Source organism: Sparus aurata, chromosome 20 (assembly GCF_900880675.1).
Source record: "Sparus aurata chromosome 20, fSpaAur1.1, whole genome shotgun sequence".
NCBI classification, from domain to species: Eukaryota; Metazoa; Chordata; class Actinopteri; order Spariformes; family Sparidae; genus Sparus; species Sparus aurata.
This window is the reverse complement of record NC_044206.1, coordinates 6,149,865-6,167,547: the sequence shown is the minus strand read 5'-3', so window position 1 is coordinate 6,167,547 and position 17,683 is coordinate 6,149,865. Positions and strand designations below refer to the sequence as shown.

Here is a 17,683-nt window from a genome sequence, read left to right as displayed (position 1 = left end):
ACGCCTTAAGATTTGTGAAAAAATGAAATCGGCTGCATTGCTGTCTCGGAGACCTATTGAATAAACTAGAGAACTATAAAATATACCTAATTACATCAATAAATGGTACAGCTTGTAGAGTATGATGAGAAATACAAATGACAGATTTCCCTAAACTTTCAAAGATGTTATTTTTTCGATCCAGTAATTAAATAATTAAATCGTTTTTTGTCCCTTTATTTGAATTAGTGGTTCAACATGGAAGGTTTTCTAGTTTTTTTTATTCATCTCGGCATACATGTTATTGGTCTGTTCCTGATTTAGGCCAATGTGTTTTTTTATTTTCCTTGTGCCTAAATCATAGTGAATGTTAACTGATGATTGTTGTTATGATGGTAGTAGTTAAAAGTGGACATGTGAAAGAATACACCCAGGCATCTGAAGTCAGCCCAGCATCGGTTATTTTGTTTGATCTGTTGATCTTGTGTCCAGATACCTTCCCCTTGGCAATGCAGGACCTTCTATGTATGAACAATGACTTCCCCCCTCGAGCCCACTGCCTGGTTAGATGGTGAGTTCTGTTCAGTCATCCATTACACAGTATATTGGCATAACACACTTTATTTGTCATTGTAGTCATACAACAAAATATTGATTGGCGGCACTCAGAGACCAGAAGCAATAGATTGGTGCAAAGACAAACCAGGCTACTTAGAGAAATCGGGTACACAGAAAAACCAGACAAGGTGTTCACACTCAATTTAGAGACCTGGTTGATGCAGAAATCCTTTACATGCTAAAGATCAGTCGATTATGCTTACCCAAACCTTATTTAAGATCATGGCTTGCTTATTGCATAAATATTGTAATAACCTAATGACAACTATGACCAAATATAGGCATATACCACATTTCAGAGATGCAAACAAGTTGGTAGACCAGGTGTGGAAAGATAATGAAGCAGTGAAAAGGGCGATGCTGAACTGTATGATCTGCTGTATTTGTGCCTTTGGTGACAGGTATGGTATACGAGAATTTGTCGTCATTAGTCCTGGAACCAACTGCGAGGCTATCATCAGCGAGTCCAAATGCAATCTGCTTCTCAGCTCCATCTCCATTTCTCTGGCCAACAGTGGCTGGTGAGTCATCTTCATCATATTTATTTGTTTTGTTTTGTTTGTATGTTGCTTAGGGAATTTCACTTTAGTTAGTTGAATTTTCTAGATTATAGCGCACTTAATATGTATTTGTCATTACAATCCGAAAGTTGTTGTTTCAGAGAAACTTTAAATTTATAATCTATAAATCAATACAATTCCGAATTTCCTACATTGTGCGTAATGGCAATTAAACATGCCATGACAAGCATTAAGCTGTATGTTTTAGGCAGCCAAACGCAGCATGTGTGCACAGATGATATATTCTTCATAGTAACACCTGCTCCTCTTTATCTCGTGCATTCAGCCAGGTGCCCATGTTTGTACAGATTCAGCAAAAGTGGAGGCGTATGTACGCTGGAGAGTGCCAGGGACCAGGAGTACGCACTGACTTTGAGATGGTCCACCTTCGAAAGGTGCCAAGCCAGTACAATCACCTGTCTGGCCTGCTTGACATCTTCAAGTCTAAAATAGTAAGTGCCTTGAAGCAAGAGATATTAGAAACTTATGTGTAATGTTTGCCAAAGTTTGAATGTTAAAAAATATATTTTTTTTATATAAAAGTTTGTTAATCCAGTTCTAACAGCTGAATTATCTGACAATAGAGCATAAACCCATAATCACTATGATTATTAAACATGCAAAAAACATTAAATACACTACTGAACATGTCACACATTTTTATGTTCTTGAATTGTCATGTAGTTTTACCCTAGTTGAGCTCTACAACAGTATGCTGGTTGCAGTGTTCACATGTAATGCTTATTAGAATTCCATATTGCTAGAACATGTAGCTACCGATAACAACTTTTAAGGTGGATGTGAATCAGTCAGAACTCCTTAAATTTGACAACAAGTAGAGCTTATGAATGGCAACACTGGAGTGTATAAAGGAATGGACGGAGTTTGAGCTTCAAATAAAGTTGAATATTTTAAATATTCTTATTTGATTTCCTGAAGAAGAATTTAGTGAAGTAAAGATGCAATGCTCTTCCAACAACAACAACCACAACAACAACCCTCTGGCCTCAACTGGGCCTCTTACCTCTTGTACATACATCATCACTTTGTGTTGTTTTGGTCATAGACGGCCCTCTCACATTCCTTGATTTCTTGATAAGGCAAGGTAGTTAATATGCATTATTATACTTTATGTCCGTGTTTTCCACCTGTGCGTGCCACCATACCATCCCGAAAGACACCTCTTCCAACCGTGCCAGGGCCAATAAAGTGTACAGTGCTTGAGCACAGTACAGAGCGCTCACACTTGTCTAACAAACTGGACTTTGGGGGTCAGACGTGCTTGGCCACGGTGCGGATTGCCTAATGTGAGCTTACCCCTAATGACCACTTAAAGTGCTTTTACAGTGCAAGACAGCATTCACCCACACACATTCATACACTGGTGGCATAGGCCACAATACAAGGAGCTCATCACGAGCAATAACCATTCATACACACTTACAACAGATGGAAGAGTGTTGGGCACTTCAACCTTTAGACTACAGGGGCCGAGAGTCGAACAACCAACCACAATCTTGCATAATATGATGTAAGATATATATTGCATTAGTATAACTTAGTTTTTTAGTGTTTTCGTTGGTTTCACAGTTCCTGGAAGAGTTGATCATTCAGGGCTATACTGTAATTTACCAAGCATAAATAGCCTTGACCACTTAACACAGATCATATCACAATAGCTTCTTTTTTTTTGTTATGGTGTTTCTCCTCAGGGTTGTTCCCTCTCACCTCTACCTCCAGTCATCATTGCTATTCGGTTTACCTACATCCTTCAGGACTGGCAACAGCATTCGTGGCCACAACAACCTCCAGGTAAGATATACAGAGGATGATGTGGTTACACATTACAGCATAATCTCATTTATCATGTATCAGTGGGCGCCGTTTAGCTCAGTTGGTAGAGCGCATGTCCCATGTGCTGAGGCTCTGCAGCGGACCTGGGTTCGACTCCCGGCCTGGGTCCCTTTGCTGCGTGTCACTTCCCCTCTCTCTCTCCCTGTTTCCTGTCATATCTTCAGCTGTACTGTCAATAAAGCCATAAAAGGCCAAAAAAATACTTGGAAAAAACAAACAAAAAAAAAAACAAGTACAGTAATTCAGTATTGTATTATAATTATCATTTCATTACAGTATTACAATACTCATCATAAACACATTTTATAACTTCTTAAAATGTGTCCGATGTCGAATCTTCAGATAGTGGTTTCCACATATAGACACCGGATTCCTAAATGATCTCTGGACACCATATGTCTGCTTGTCACAGCTGTCCGAGCTTTGTTTTTGTTTTATTTTCAGTAAACTAGCTTACGTTTTGATGCGATATTGAAAGTTCCGCTTGTGCCGGCAGTAGATGAGATGTTGTGCTTTTTCTCAATAGTCACCAATGTGTATCATTGTGTTATTGCTTACACAATTTTTAAAATAACCCCCTTAATCTTATTCACTGTCCCCTATGCAAAAAAAAAAAAACTAAACACGCTGTGGTCCACGCAATAGGCAGTTGTTAACATATCGGATACTTTAAGAAGAAACGATCATCCTGGTGTATTACTATTATTATCGCTATAATTATTATGCAACAGAATGTAATTTTTTGAGAGGATGGGAAACTCAAAAAGTTAACAGAATCAAAAGAAAGAACAGTTGGACCTGGAATATCTGTTATGAAAACCCTTTACCTAATGTTTATTTTTGTATTATTTTCTTGTGTCACTCTCCCCACCCTCTCCTTAATCCTTTTCCATTCATCTCCCTATTTTATTTTTCAAAATGTACAATATTTTTCCCCCTTTTTTCAGTTTCAGTAGTTCTCAAACCACTCCCCCTTGTTGCTCCCTAACACAAACACACACAGGCACTACACACAGACTCCCCTACAATTTCTCTAACGTATATAATGCCATTATGGCAGTATATTTTTGTTATGTAGTTTTCTTTTGCCAGTACTGTTCATCTATTCTACCTCAACGAAATGGTCAGCTTTTCGGTGCTGTTGTTTGGAGAGGAGCACAGAGCCCGCATCGTTCCCTCTCTCTCTGGTTTTGACTTCCCTCTCGCTCCCTCTCGATCCACAGATAAAGAATATGCCGCAGCCTTTTCATCCTGTCGAAAAGGCTACAGAGAGGGATCTGTCTTTGTGCACCCTCTGGTTACACGCTTTCTAAACCCAGTAACGACAGCTCTTAGAGGGCTACACCTATACTCATAGAATCTGTGGCTACAATACGTACCCAATGTTTTACCTCGACATGCTGATCTTGTCCTGTGTCACAGTAAATCACGTTAAGTCTTGTCTTACCCCACTTGTTATGTTTCGCTTCACTTAATACAAAGAAAAAATATGTACAGTATATGTGAACTGGGTAGTAAATGGAGAGAGTATTATACCCAATCTTAGCCTGTGAATGCTAAGCTCCTGCATCATGACCTCTTGGTGACCTCTCTCTCTGGTCCTTGTTACACAAGACAACTCCTAAACACAACAGTTTTGATGACTGTTGCTTTCTGCGACGTTGCATAATAGAATTTGTTCTCCTGTAGACTTTGACACACTCCTTGGAGGGGAGGTGGGAGCAGTGGAGTTTGGGAAGCTTCCATTTGGAGCCTGTGAGGAGCCAATCAGGTAAAGGCATTACAAAACTGAAATTGCTGTGTTTTCACTGGGTTTTGATCACATTTCAATTCTCCACAGTGTTTTCAATGTATAAGTAATAAATGATTTGCTCTGTGTTTGGCTGTTATAGTGAGCTTCATCTTGCAACCACTTGGCCTCATTTGACAGAAGGCATAGTTGTGGATAATGATGTCTACAGGTAAGAGCGTCTTTAAATCCCACCACATTAACACCCTGCTGGTCAGTCTGGCCAAACAACATTTTTATTTCATCTGACCACAGAGTTTTCCTCCAGAAGGTTTTTTTCTTCGGCAATGTGATCAACAGCAAACAAAGTCGAGCTGACAGTAGCAGATAAAACGGATAAACTAATTCATTGCAGACTTGCTTTTTGGTGGTTTTTGGTTGACTCTGACCATCCTGATCAGTTTTTTTCTCAGCAGCAGGTCATAGTTTGTGTTTTCCTCCTGGTCCCGACAGTGACACAACTGTGCCATGGACTTCATACTTGCAAATGTTTGCGCAGTTGATCTTGGGACCTGTAACAGCTTTGAAATGGCTCCAAATGCACTATTTCAGATTAATTCTGAGCTCTTTTCCCATTGTAGTGTTTGTGGCTGAGTCTAGCTGGGGTATCAAACAGAGCCCTGTTGAAATAGGCCCAGAAGAGTCATCAACCATTATCAATCATAATCACTCAGAGGAAGCTAAGAGGCCACTCTATAAAGCAATTTTGATTCACACAATTTTGTATAATCTCTAAACTTGATCATTCAAGTTGTTGGATGTGAACCAACAGATTTGGTCATATTTGCAGAAGACTTGAATAAATTAGTTATTGAACCAAACTTCATGAATGTGTTCCACTCATTCCATCACAGAAAAATTAAGAGTTTAGAAATCATTGAAACAGATAAAATGAAGAGCATTGATAATCTTGTTGATGTATATTCAGCAACAGCTAGGTAAGTTTTCTTACTCTTAGTCTTGTACCAAATGAACTTCCGATTATTTATCACATGTAGTCAGCTTTATTCTTTTTTTAGAAGTTTTAGTCACTGTGTCGACAACCTTGTCTTTCTAGTAAATTATACTGAAAATTCAAGTACATGGTAGATTTACCTGCATAACACTTTTCTAGTGAAGCGACAATTCAAAGCATTATACAACAATCGTCACATTCACCCATCCATACACGTATTCATACACTGATGACAGTGGTTGCCATGCAAGGTGCAGACCTTCTCATCAGGAATGATTCAGCACTTCCTATCCAAGCCACCCCACAATATTTTTGTGTTCAGCCGTTAGTATACACTCACATACCACTGAAACAGCCATCTGGACAATTTGGGGTTTACTATCTTACCAAAGGATACTTTGATGTGCTGCAAGGGGATCCAGGCAATCGAGTCTAGCCAAAACCATTTATCTTACCTTTTGTCTGATAGAAAATACAGGTTTCATGATTAGAAATGCAGCTTTGAAGCAAGCTTCTGGTGTATTGGTCTGATGGGATCAATTCAGATTGGTTCTATGTAACAATTAGTACTAATTGATATGTATTAATCACTTTTTTGCTTTTCACTGCTGATGTTGTTTGTGACAGCAAGGGCCTTTAGTTGATCAGCTTGCTAGTTTTACACTGAAGCGCCTATTGCCATTTTAAATAAAATTGCAATCTAACTGAAACATAATACAGTAGCCTACAAACCTGCCCGAAATCAAATCAAGTTCACGTTGGCGTTCCCTTGCATATGACACACGCACACGCACACACACACACACACACACACACACACACACACACACACACACACACACACACACACACACACACACACACACACACACCTGCCTGGGTGCTGCCTGTGTCATCCTGATGGATCTGATCTGTATTATTTCATCAGCTTTTTCAGCAACAAAACAGTGAGAGATTTTGTGATTTGTATCGTTTGAAATACTTTTTATTGTCATGTTTTTAATCAATAATTGGGTTAAATAATATTGCATATTAATATAGTCACACTAAATATTTAATGACTTCAGTTACGTCTAGCGGTTGAGTCCTCTTTGTCATGGAACTTTTTATAAACATTTTGTTATAGTGGTGTTTAACAATATGTTTGTGTGATCCAATAGCGACCTCGACCCTCTCCAAGCTCCTCACTGGTCTGTCCGAGTCAGGACAGCCGAAAACCCTCAATGTTTACTTGGTAAGATGAAATCCTCGATATCCCTAGGTGATAGGCATTTTCAAACACAATTTCTGCATGTATAAAAAGGAAAAAAAAAGGCAATGAGGTGACATTTTTTGACATGCAAAGCATCCTGTTTAATGATTTTTCTCTTGACAGTGGTAAGTGGTAATGATCAATTATCTGACCCTGTCTTGTTTCAAGGCATTTGTTAATGATAATTTAATACAATATAAAAAATATAATCAAGTTCTGAGCTGTACCTCACAATCTAAGATCTCACAAAGCCCCTTTGTTGGGTCGCTGTTTTATAGAGCTTATCTAAAACTCAAGAAGGGTTAACAGAAATGGAGGATAGAGAAAACCTAATGCCAGATTGTTATTTCAAGAAGATTATTTAAATAAGATTAGAATATTAATAGGGAATGTTGAAAAGGATGTATTAATTGAATTGACTGAATAAATGGGAATTGGATAAATACAGAATTAGAGAATTTACGATAAATCATAGCAAGGAACGGAAATCAGCGTTGCAGCAAATCAGTTCTTTTGGAAAGATTTGAGGAAATGTATTATGTAAAAGCTTGAAAGGAATGTATGTAAAAGACAGAATGAACGTCAAGCATGAAACAAGGGTTAATCACCCTGATCCTTAAATCTGGGAAAGACAAATGAATGTTAGATAATTTGAGGCCAATCACTTTGCTCAACACTGATCATAAAATGTTTTCCCAGGCTATTGCTGCTAGACTGAAGATAGATATTGACTCCACAATTGCAGGTTTCTTAAAAGGAAGGTCCATTCATAACAACAGTGTGTATTAGATTTACTTGATTATAGCCATATTGATTCAAGAAAGAAGGTTTGTTTTATTTTTAGAATTTTATAAAGCATTTGATACTGTTGAAAATCCTTTCATATTGAAAACTGTGCAACACTTTGGATTTGGAGGGAAATTCTATATAATGGAATTATTTGTTATGTTGCTCTAGGACATGGCACTTGAGGTCAAAAGGGGTATTCATCAGGGCTGTAGCAGCTCACCTCTTCTGTTTATAAGGCGTAGGGCTTCAGGCAACATTAATAGGGAGTTTTGGGTTAAATTTGGCTGTCAATAATGATTTATGATTATCAGGGATGATGATTAATTCTGATAAATAATAAGATCCAATTAACATTGGATCACTTTGTGGAACCACCCTTGAAGAAGGGAAAAGATTCACCAATTCACCAAATCAGTCTCAGAAAAAGGTACTAATCTGTTTATAACTCTGATTGATGATTACCTTAAAAACTACCACGATCACAATTACCATAACAGCTGTAATGAGGGAAGGATTTTGGAGTTCTTGCCAGAGTAGAGGTTGGCAACTTTCACTCGAGTACAATATTAAAGGACAGCATGACAATTAAAAAAAGTATTTTATTTTACACACACACACACACACACACACACACACCTGTATATAGTACATGTTAATTGATGTGTTTTCATCTTTGTGTTTGGGTTTGAACATCGGTACAAATACTTTGGTATAATGTGAGTTTGTAGCTCAGCAAGCTTACCGTGCCTGGCGGGGGGTACAAGCAGAGATACGAAACTTTCGTGAACTCATGACTTTGAATGAAGTTGGTCCGCTGAGATAGGGAAGCAGGACATGATGAATATTATTGACTGAAAGCTCGCAGCATTTCATGACGGTGGTAGGACTTCAGGCAGAGGGGTTTTGTCTTTGCAGAGTGTTTTGGTCCGGCTTTTATAAGCAGTGTAAAACATGTTAGAAAATTTTGAGTTTGCATCCCATCTCTTAACCTCCATTTTTTTCTCCCCTCAGCTGTCACTATCTAAATAAAGGCAAAGAACCCCCTCCCACAAAAAAGCGAAGGAATTAAAGATTTGACCCATTCTCCTCTCCCATGCAGGTGACTTTCTTACAGAGTTTTTCAAGCTCTGCTGCAGGAAGGAGTCTACAGAAGAGATTCTGGGAAGAGGATTGGCTGAAGAGGAGGGCAAAGGTCAGGATACTGGCTGTACTGGCTAACTCTGGATTGAATAGCATTGTTCTCACACCATATTCTGAGGAGTATTCTAGTGCTGTCTTTCACTGTTGTTTATTTTCCATATAGCCATCTATTACCACAACTCTGAATCCTGTTCCACAAATACAATAAACGTGCAGAAAAAATACCCCAAAATATATATGAAAAAATATTTGATGTAATTGGTTAATGTTATTGTAAATAACTGTTTTTTCCCCCTTCAGAAAACAGTGACATCAGTTCTGCTTTATCCAAGCTGACTGAGCCAGCAGCAACAGTGCCCATCTCCAGACTCTCCGTCTCCAGTATGGTGCACAGTGCCCGAAAGCATATCCGCCGCCGCCGACACATTGATGACTCACCACTCAACACAGATATTCTCAATTCTGTCCTACTGGTAAGGTTCTCATGTTGACTGTTTTATACGGTATTATTGTGACAGAAAACAAACACATCAGTAGGTTAGGTTCGAAAACTGTCCTCGTCAGTTAAGATAAATAGAAGATTAAAATTAACTAAAAGTCTTACGAATTTAAACTGATAGAAAATACCTATTATGTTGTAAGTGTAGCCTGTCCTTTACTCCGCACTGCTTGGCGCATTAGTATTCTCAGGTGAAACATATGACATTCACTCCCTCTGGATATCACAGAGCACCAGCATCTTAAACCAAAACAAGAGCATGCCACATTCACTGTCTAAAGTTGAAAGAAATAAAATGACAACGTAAATGGCATCTGAACACTTGCAAAACTCAGATCACACTGTAGGACTGTGCTTATCAAATATGAATCAAGACTCGTTCATGTTCATGCATAGCTGATTACCATAATTGTGTCATGCCTTCCCCTGTATATTCCCTGACTAATTTACAATCCCTATATTGTACTATTACTCAGCCCTAATCAAATTAATCAAAATTATGTTAATGAATAGCCTATTCCTCGCTTAAAGTGTTTTCAGAACAATATTTCAATGTGCTGTTTAGCTATAAGAAAAATATTCACCATACTGGCGCCATTTAAAAAAACAAAAAACAGAACACCCCTGAAGGGTCAGGACATTTTTATTTTAAGAAAACCCGGACTTCTACTATGTGCTGATTAAAAATTGCAAAATAGGTCTAGGCTCTGATTTAAAAAAAAAAAAAGGAGAGCAGACATTTTTTTTTCTGTTGGAAAGTTGGATCCAAAACAACTACAACCAGGTGGATTAAGTGTAGATAGTGTGGTGATCCACTACTTAGTGGACATAATCAGTGAGGCAGAGAGGAAAAAATACAAAAGCAAACTTCTCAGAGACCACCCTCAGGCCCCCAGATGCTTCAATTTGACAGCTGTATCTGTACACTGTGCTAAAATTCAACAGAACAGCCACTAATCAGAGTAAACCAAAATATTAATTAAGAAAATATGATCATTGCTATCGGGCCCTTAACCATTAAAACAAATTGGCAAGAGTATTTCTTTGCTGTCAGAGATACAACACACATACAGACTCCGTGACCACATTCGAGCCATAGTGAAAGGACAACACAAAACGTCCTGGCTACCAACAGAGGAAGGAGTCTGTGGTCACCTGACCTGGTGAGGTGGAGAGATGCACTTCCTCTGAAATCGTAACAAATATGATTATATCAGAGTAAAATACTTCAAAAAGATGATCACTAATCCGAAGAGAAATTGTCACCCTGAAAACAACATTAAATATGAGAAAGGATTATCTTGAAGACCATCCACACATACAGACACACATATACATGCACACACTCAAACACACTTTAATTGATCTGTTAATATGTAATTGGGAGATCGGCTTTGTGCCAATAAAGGCTATACTGTAATCCTTCATCTTGACCACGCACACACCAAACCCCAGCTCACACCCACAGTTACTTATTCACATACATTTAGAGAATTTCTCATGTCATTTATATATTTTTATAATTACCTTCTGTGTTTTGTTTCCCCTTTAATTTATGCATTGCTTCTAAAACTGTTGTGTATTGTACTAATATTTATCACTTGTTACCTTTGCAAAACCGTTTCTTGAGACTTTCATGCCAAGAAAGCTATTGAATTGAAAAGATTAGAATAGAGAATAGAGGCCATAGTCAATATGTTTAACTGATGGATTTATTTTATGTGTTTAAGTGTTCATATGTTTTTTCTGTCTCAGTTTCTCTTTCCAGATGCTGCTGTGGAGAAGTCATCGGAGAATAGCAAAAAAAAACCTGCACAGTCTAATACCGGTGGAAAAGCAGAGCAAGACAAAAAATCTGATGTATGTTTGCCCCTTCACCACACAGTGTGTTGACCTGGTTGAGGTGCCAGCCAGGTGAAATCTTGTCAAAAGACACATTCAACAGTAGATTGTATATTAGTTCTAAAAGTTACTGACTGACATCAAGGCCACTGAGTTTTCTAAGGAGATAAACCTCACCTGGCAGTCTAGAAACATTTCAAGGTATTTGAAGTTTTCCACAGTTTAAACAAGTTGGGCATCAAGTGAGACTGGCTCTGTTTTCAGTTTTTGTTTTCTGCAGATAATTCTTTTGTCTTGCCCATATTAATTTCGGGCTGGCTGCTGCCACACTGTGTCTCCAAGGCATTTGTGTGGTATAGGCAGGTGTCATCTGCATACTTGAATAAAATATAATATTTGTCTTATTGAACTATTAACACTGAGGAAAGAACACAGCCTCGGGGGCAGCCAGTGCTCACGGTGAGCGCCACTGACATTTTTAATGCTAAAGGCCGGAGGTCATTCAGCGTACTTGCACCTGGCTATTTTCTACTGTGCTATCATCCTTTTTACTGGATTTCCCACTTAAAATGTTAGTCCCTCCCAGGCCTGTTCTACATGGAACAGAAAACGTACTTGGGTCGGATGAGTTCTGATCCTTAACCACATTTTATTGAAATTTAAATGACCTCAATGCGTGTTCATAGTTCAATGATGATTGGATTTCATTGTCAAGAAGCAGACGGAACAAAACCAAGTTGGGTACAAGGAATCAACTGAACTAATGGCAAAACATCAAAGACATTTATCCTAAACCTTATCTCCTTTCAAGTTCCTCCCAACTTTAGACACCATTATGTCATCCTTCGTCTACTCGGTACCATTACATTATTACTGTACATAATATTTTCTCATCTACATGGGAGCTAACCCTTATCACATTTTATACCAGTTACTATTGATGGAATTACTGTTACTTCTTTCAAGGTTTAAACACCTGTATTACCTTAATATCCCCTTATCTGTCACTTTCCATCGTAGTCATCCTGACTTTAAAACAGACTTCCTGACACAATTATTTCTCACAGTCTACTCACTGTCAAACTAACTACACTTGATTATTTATTGATTATATATAAATTGATCAGGATTAACAATGTATTAGTAAAGTCAAACAAGTTCAAATATTTCCAACAATTTCCCCTCTTTAACTGCCTCTTGTTTTGGGTACCTAGAACTTATTATTTATGTATAGCAAGGTCTAACATCAAGTGTAATCCACATCAGAAAAGTGAACTGCTCCAAGTCGATATTAGAATCATCATTAAAACTCAAACAAATAAATGAGAGCACAGGGTCAGTAGCAGGTGGCACCCCCCAAGAAGGAAGAAGTAATTGTGACACATAAAACACAACAACGTTAACGAAAAAGTTGAAAAGTAGTCCGTAGTAGTAGTACAGGAGTTAGAACCATAATGTTTTTTCAGTATGACAGTGCAAAACATAACCAGACTGTTTGCCCATTGGTCTCCCTGCTTTCTGCAGAACCTATATCTCCAGCTGAAGTCAGCCCCCAGTGACAGTCTGACCTACCGGCTGGCACTGTGTATGTGTGTGGTGAACTACAGCTATGGCGGACTGCGGGCTGTTGCCCACCTCTGGCAGGAGTTTGTCCTAGAGTTGCGTTACCGCTGGGAAAACAACTACCTCATCTACGGGTGAGTACGATGCACCTGGGCTGCTCTTAGGCTTGTTTGGAAAGTGCTTTGGGCATAGCGCCTACAATATGGTTAAATGTTTTGAGATCCACATCTCAAAGAACATTACAATAACCACTTTGTACCCTGTCTTATTGTACAAGAATTTTGTGATATGAGCACATCGCTATCAACTTGACTCGCGTAGATTCAATTTACACATTTCATCTCCAGCTATTTTGAGTATTCAAACACATTTAATCATTATTATGAAAAGTAATTATTTTATAATTAATAGAATACTGTACCAGTTGAAGTACTAATAACTAACTAAGCAGTTCAAGGAATAGATGGCAGTCACAGTCATTACTAAAGTTATTTTCACTTATTTTCATCTTCTCCATGTGTTTCCTAATTCACAGACTGGCTGGTGGTCCTCCCGATCTGCGGTGTTGCCTTTTACATCAGAAGCTCCAGGTACCCATTCATACAAAATGCACAGTGTGTTTTGAGATATGAAGATAGATTAAATCACTTCAAAATAAACAAGACACATAAATCAGTAGCTTTGGTTGAATCTTAAAGGGAATTGCGTTTCTAATTATTTATTATACAATATTTACCAATGTAGAAGCAACAAATGTAAACATGCCAAACAAAAGGTATAAAATTGGATTATAATAGACAAAGTTTCGTTCATAAATACTAGGTTGCAGTATAGGCAAGATCTTGAATATGTATTTGTGCAGTTAGTTTAGAAACAATTAGGGTTTAATTGTTAGTGTCCTCATTTCCCTAGACATTAGACTTTTATTTGTTTTATTAGTTGAATTAAAGGGTTGCATTTAGTTTGTCATATGGGTACATTTAAATTGCACAATTACATCCTGTCAGTACTATGAGTAAAGCACTCTCACCACTAACTAAGAAGCGTCTCTAATACTGTTTCTGACAGCACAAAATGTATTTGAATTTAATAGAGGAAACAGGATTTGAGAATGGCCTCAAGTAAAAAAGGGTTCTCCTATATAAATGATCTCAGTTTATGAACTGAATCTGTATGGTACAACTAATTCAAAAGCATGGATTGTCAATAACTTGACTTAATTAATAATATCGAAATTAAGATTAAATTAAGAAGGTACCCACTGTATGAGTGGTGTGTAAAATGATCTACTGTTCCCCGGACAATTGCATACATAGTCCTGTTGCTGATGACTACAGGCATTTAACTAAAAGAACATATTAACTCATTCTACAAATAGATGTGTTTGATTATATTAGGAATCAAGAGATGTCTGAGTGACTGCCTTCGCAAGAAGCCAGGAAAGTAATTTATAAGGACATCTGGGCAGATGGAAACACAAGTTAGCATAATCTATTGACACCGCTAATTATATTTGCCACTTTGCTGTTTTGTCCTCTCTTCATCTGTCTTTTTCTCCCCCCATTGAGTGTCCAAAGAGTGGCATAGCACACCAAACACTTCCCTGTACAGCTTTTGCCAGCTGCCAGCTCTGGGAGGACCCCAAAACTTATGGATTTTGAATTTTCCTTAAACCATAAATTGCAGTCAGTATATTTTCAAATAAAAAATTCCATCAAAAATGTTTCCAGGATCATTTAAATCATATCTGTGTTGAAGGGAACAACCGGTGAAATATCATAACTGAATAATTATTAAGACCACTGCAATAGGCCTATGTTAAAAAATAAAATGAAACTATTTAAACAAAATCCATACAATATCTTTAAATTGTGATTAAGCCTATTTTATGTTGTTGTTCTTCTCAAGTCCAGTCAATCTGAAAATTCTCAGATAATGTATCTCCCATATGAATATTTTCAAATTTCAACCATGCTTACCAAAATAGAAGTTACATAAGAGTTACTATTTTGTCAACTTGTCTTTTTTTAGCTTATGCACCTATTCAGATAGATGGAACAAAACAAAAAAGCTGCTTAAGCAGTAACAAAATAAGAAATACTGAGGTAAATAAAATAAAAATGCTGGGCTAAGTGGAACTCAAGGTACAAGAGAAATATTGTGCAGTTTTATTTACAGTGATAATAATTGAAAGCGCATTAAATTATGTTTGTGTTTTTGCGTGAGCATTGTAAAGTCTGATGGCACCAGGTTGGAATGATTTCCTGTGCCATTCCTTAAGGTAGCGGGTTTGAATGAGTCTGTTGCTGAAGCTACTCTTGAGCTCATCCAGAGTTGTGTGGAGGGGGTGACAGAGATTGTCCATGATCACCAGCAGTTTTGTCAGCATCCTGTCCTCCACCACCTCCTCCAGGGTGACAAGCTTAGAGCCAACAACAGACCCTGCCTTCTTTATCAGTGGATTCACTACAGAATTGGGGTGTTCGGAGAGCAACAGTCGCTAACTTTAGTTTAGTAATAGGGTCCTTTGACATAAACTAACAACCGGCTTCCAGCGCAACACAGAAGCTCCACACAATCCAAACGTTTTTGCTCTTCGCTGCTTTCTAGTAGAGGCATCACTCCCATTTGCTCTTCTCATAATGGTTGCGTCAACAAGCCACCTTTTTAGCAGATAGATAAAGACAGCTATGTATAGTATTGTCGTCTGACGCACTCTTGTATTCCGGCATAGATGCTGAACTGCTGCATCGAGAGAAAGAGGGCCAGAGATGAAGCTCGCAAGGTGCTGGAGGGAAGTAAAGAGAGTGAGCGCAGGTCGTCCAGCCACCAAGGCGCCCGACCCGCACAAGAGTCATCCACCTCAACAAAGGAGGTGTATCCAGGGAAATCCTGGGACTCGTGGAGTGACAGTGAGGATGAGTTCTTTGAGTGCCTGAGTGACCAGGGAGACACGGAGGTTCCACATGCCGAGGGAAATGAGGATCGAAGTAAAAAAAAAGCAGAGGGTAGGCTGCATCCCTACAACAACATGACTCTACTCAACTCTACGGAGCCTCTCTACGTTCCCGTCACACAGGTCAGAATCTCTGTGTCTCTTACAGTTTAGTGATTTTTACTGCCTTTTAAACTTGAGAGCACACAAAATGTTAATATGTTTGTTGTCTTTTTTTTTTTTTTAATTGCCTCTAAGTAAACGTAGATTTGTCAAAATACTCAAGATTTGAGCTACAATTTTGAAAACAATTGGGAAAAAAAGGAAATGTCTTTCAAATAACATGTTGTTGATATACTGTAATAATCAAAAAGTAAATTTTAATATAAGTTTAACCTGCCCCTTCATTAACCAGGACACACACTTTGTTGTTAATGAGAAAGATGATATCATTGATGACATATATACAGTTGTGGTCAAAACTTTACATGCACTTGTATATCAAGAAAAAAATATATACAAGAAAATGTATATCACACCAGTTTTCAGTTCCAATGATTTCTACAACTCTCATTTTTCTGTGATGGAGCGAGTCGAACATACTTTGTCACAATGAACATTCATGACGTTTGGTTCGATAAATTAATTTGTATGAAATACGACCAAATCTGCTGGATAAAAACAGTAACTCTGATATTTGGTTAAATGTCCCTTTACAATTTCCACCTCAGTTAGGTGCTTTTCATAGCCGTACACAATCTTCTGCTAGTCCTCTGGCTGAATTTCTAACCACTGCTCTTGACAGAATCTGTAAAGTTCAACAAAATTTGTTAGCTTCCTGGCAACTAGCATGGTCCACATGTTCTCGATGGGGTTCAAGTCAGGACTTTGGAAAAGGCCATTCAAAAACCTCAATTCTAGCCTGATTTAGCCATTCCTTCTCGCCGCCAAACATATTGCTCATTGTGGTCAAACAACAACATTTTTGTTCATTCTTACCTCAGAGTATTCCTCAATAAGAGGCTTCTTCTTTGTCCATGTGATCAGCAGCAAACTTTAGTCACAAGGTTGTTGTGTTTTCCACTCATTCCATCACAGAAAAATGAGAGCTGTAGAACTCTGAAACTGAATACTTCCATAATATACATTTTCTTTACAAGTGTATGTAAAGGACTGTAGCTACCAGTACTGTGGCCTGAAGATACCGTGACACTTAGATATAAAACACTGGACATATACCCTGGCCGGAGCTGCTGTTACCACTACACATGCTTGCAAAGCTGTTGAAGGTTAGATAAGGATAGATGGTGATTTTCCCCAGACTGTCTGAATACCAAACTTACCCATTCTGCATAAAGATCCTTTCTTACTGCACTTTCATTCTAACACAATCCACAGTCCTCTTTCTTTGAGTAAATCAATGAATAAATGGACATTCTAAAGCTTGAACAAAGTTCCTTGCTGCATAAATTGCACAAGAGTGCTCCTGTCAACAGTTCCTTCTGGGCGCTTTTAGAAGCCCCACTTCAATGTGTTTTGGTATTTTTATTACCTTTCCTGACAATATTTTGCAATATTTGACAAATAAATAATATTTGTGCTTAAACAATTAGGCTGTTGCAAAAAGGAATTGACTTTAATGTCATCCACCAAGCTTGGCTTCTGGTCATATAATAAAGACGGATTTGTGGTTGTACGAAGGCTCTACCCAGAGCCTACATCATAGTGAGCATTTATATATTTGTATGGCGTATCTGTGTTGTTACTGCTGGTGTGTGGATTGCCAGCTGTACTTTCCCACACCGACTCCCTCGGTTCAGGGTTCAGGGCTGTGACTGTAGACTAGTGAGCAAACAGGCAGAGTGTCTGCACTGCTGGCAGCGGCTCCATACAAACCCAACGTGAACC

General features: G+C 38.3%; 1 protein-coding gene across 2 annotated transcripts in view; it reads left to right on the top strand.

Moving 5' to 3' along the window:
- The window catches only part of rab3gap1 (RAB3 GTPase activating protein subunit 1), a 31,579-nt gene that overhangs the window by 1,592 nt on the left and 12,304 nt on the right, over nucleotides 1-17,683 (top strand). For both annotated transcript variants that reach the window (XM_030400765.1, XM_030400764.1), the window contains exons 5-17: nucleotides 472-550; nucleotides 999-1,118; nucleotides 1,444-1,609; nucleotides 2,870-2,969; nucleotides 4,701-4,782; nucleotides 4,904-4,972; nucleotides 6,916-6,989; nucleotides 8,896-8,988; nucleotides 9,237-9,409; nucleotides 11,191-11,295; nucleotides 12,802-12,974; nucleotides 13,376-13,430; nucleotides 15,575-15,919. In XM_030400765.1, the coding sequence (XP_030256625.1) occupies nucleotides 472-550; nucleotides 999-1,118; nucleotides 1,444-1,609; nucleotides 2,870-2,969; nucleotides 4,701-4,782; nucleotides 4,904-4,972; nucleotides 6,916-6,989; nucleotides 8,896-8,988; nucleotides 9,237-9,409; nucleotides 11,191-11,295; nucleotides 12,802-12,974; nucleotides 13,376-13,430; nucleotides 15,575-15,919 (1,634 nt within the window). The remainder of the gene's footprint in view (nucleotides 1-471; nucleotides 551-998; nucleotides 1,119-1,443; nucleotides 1,610-2,869; nucleotides 2,970-4,700; nucleotides 4,783-4,903; nucleotides 4,973-6,915; nucleotides 6,990-8,895; nucleotides 8,989-9,236; nucleotides 9,410-11,190; nucleotides 11,296-12,801; nucleotides 12,975-13,375; nucleotides 13,431-15,574; nucleotides 15,920-17,683) is intronic.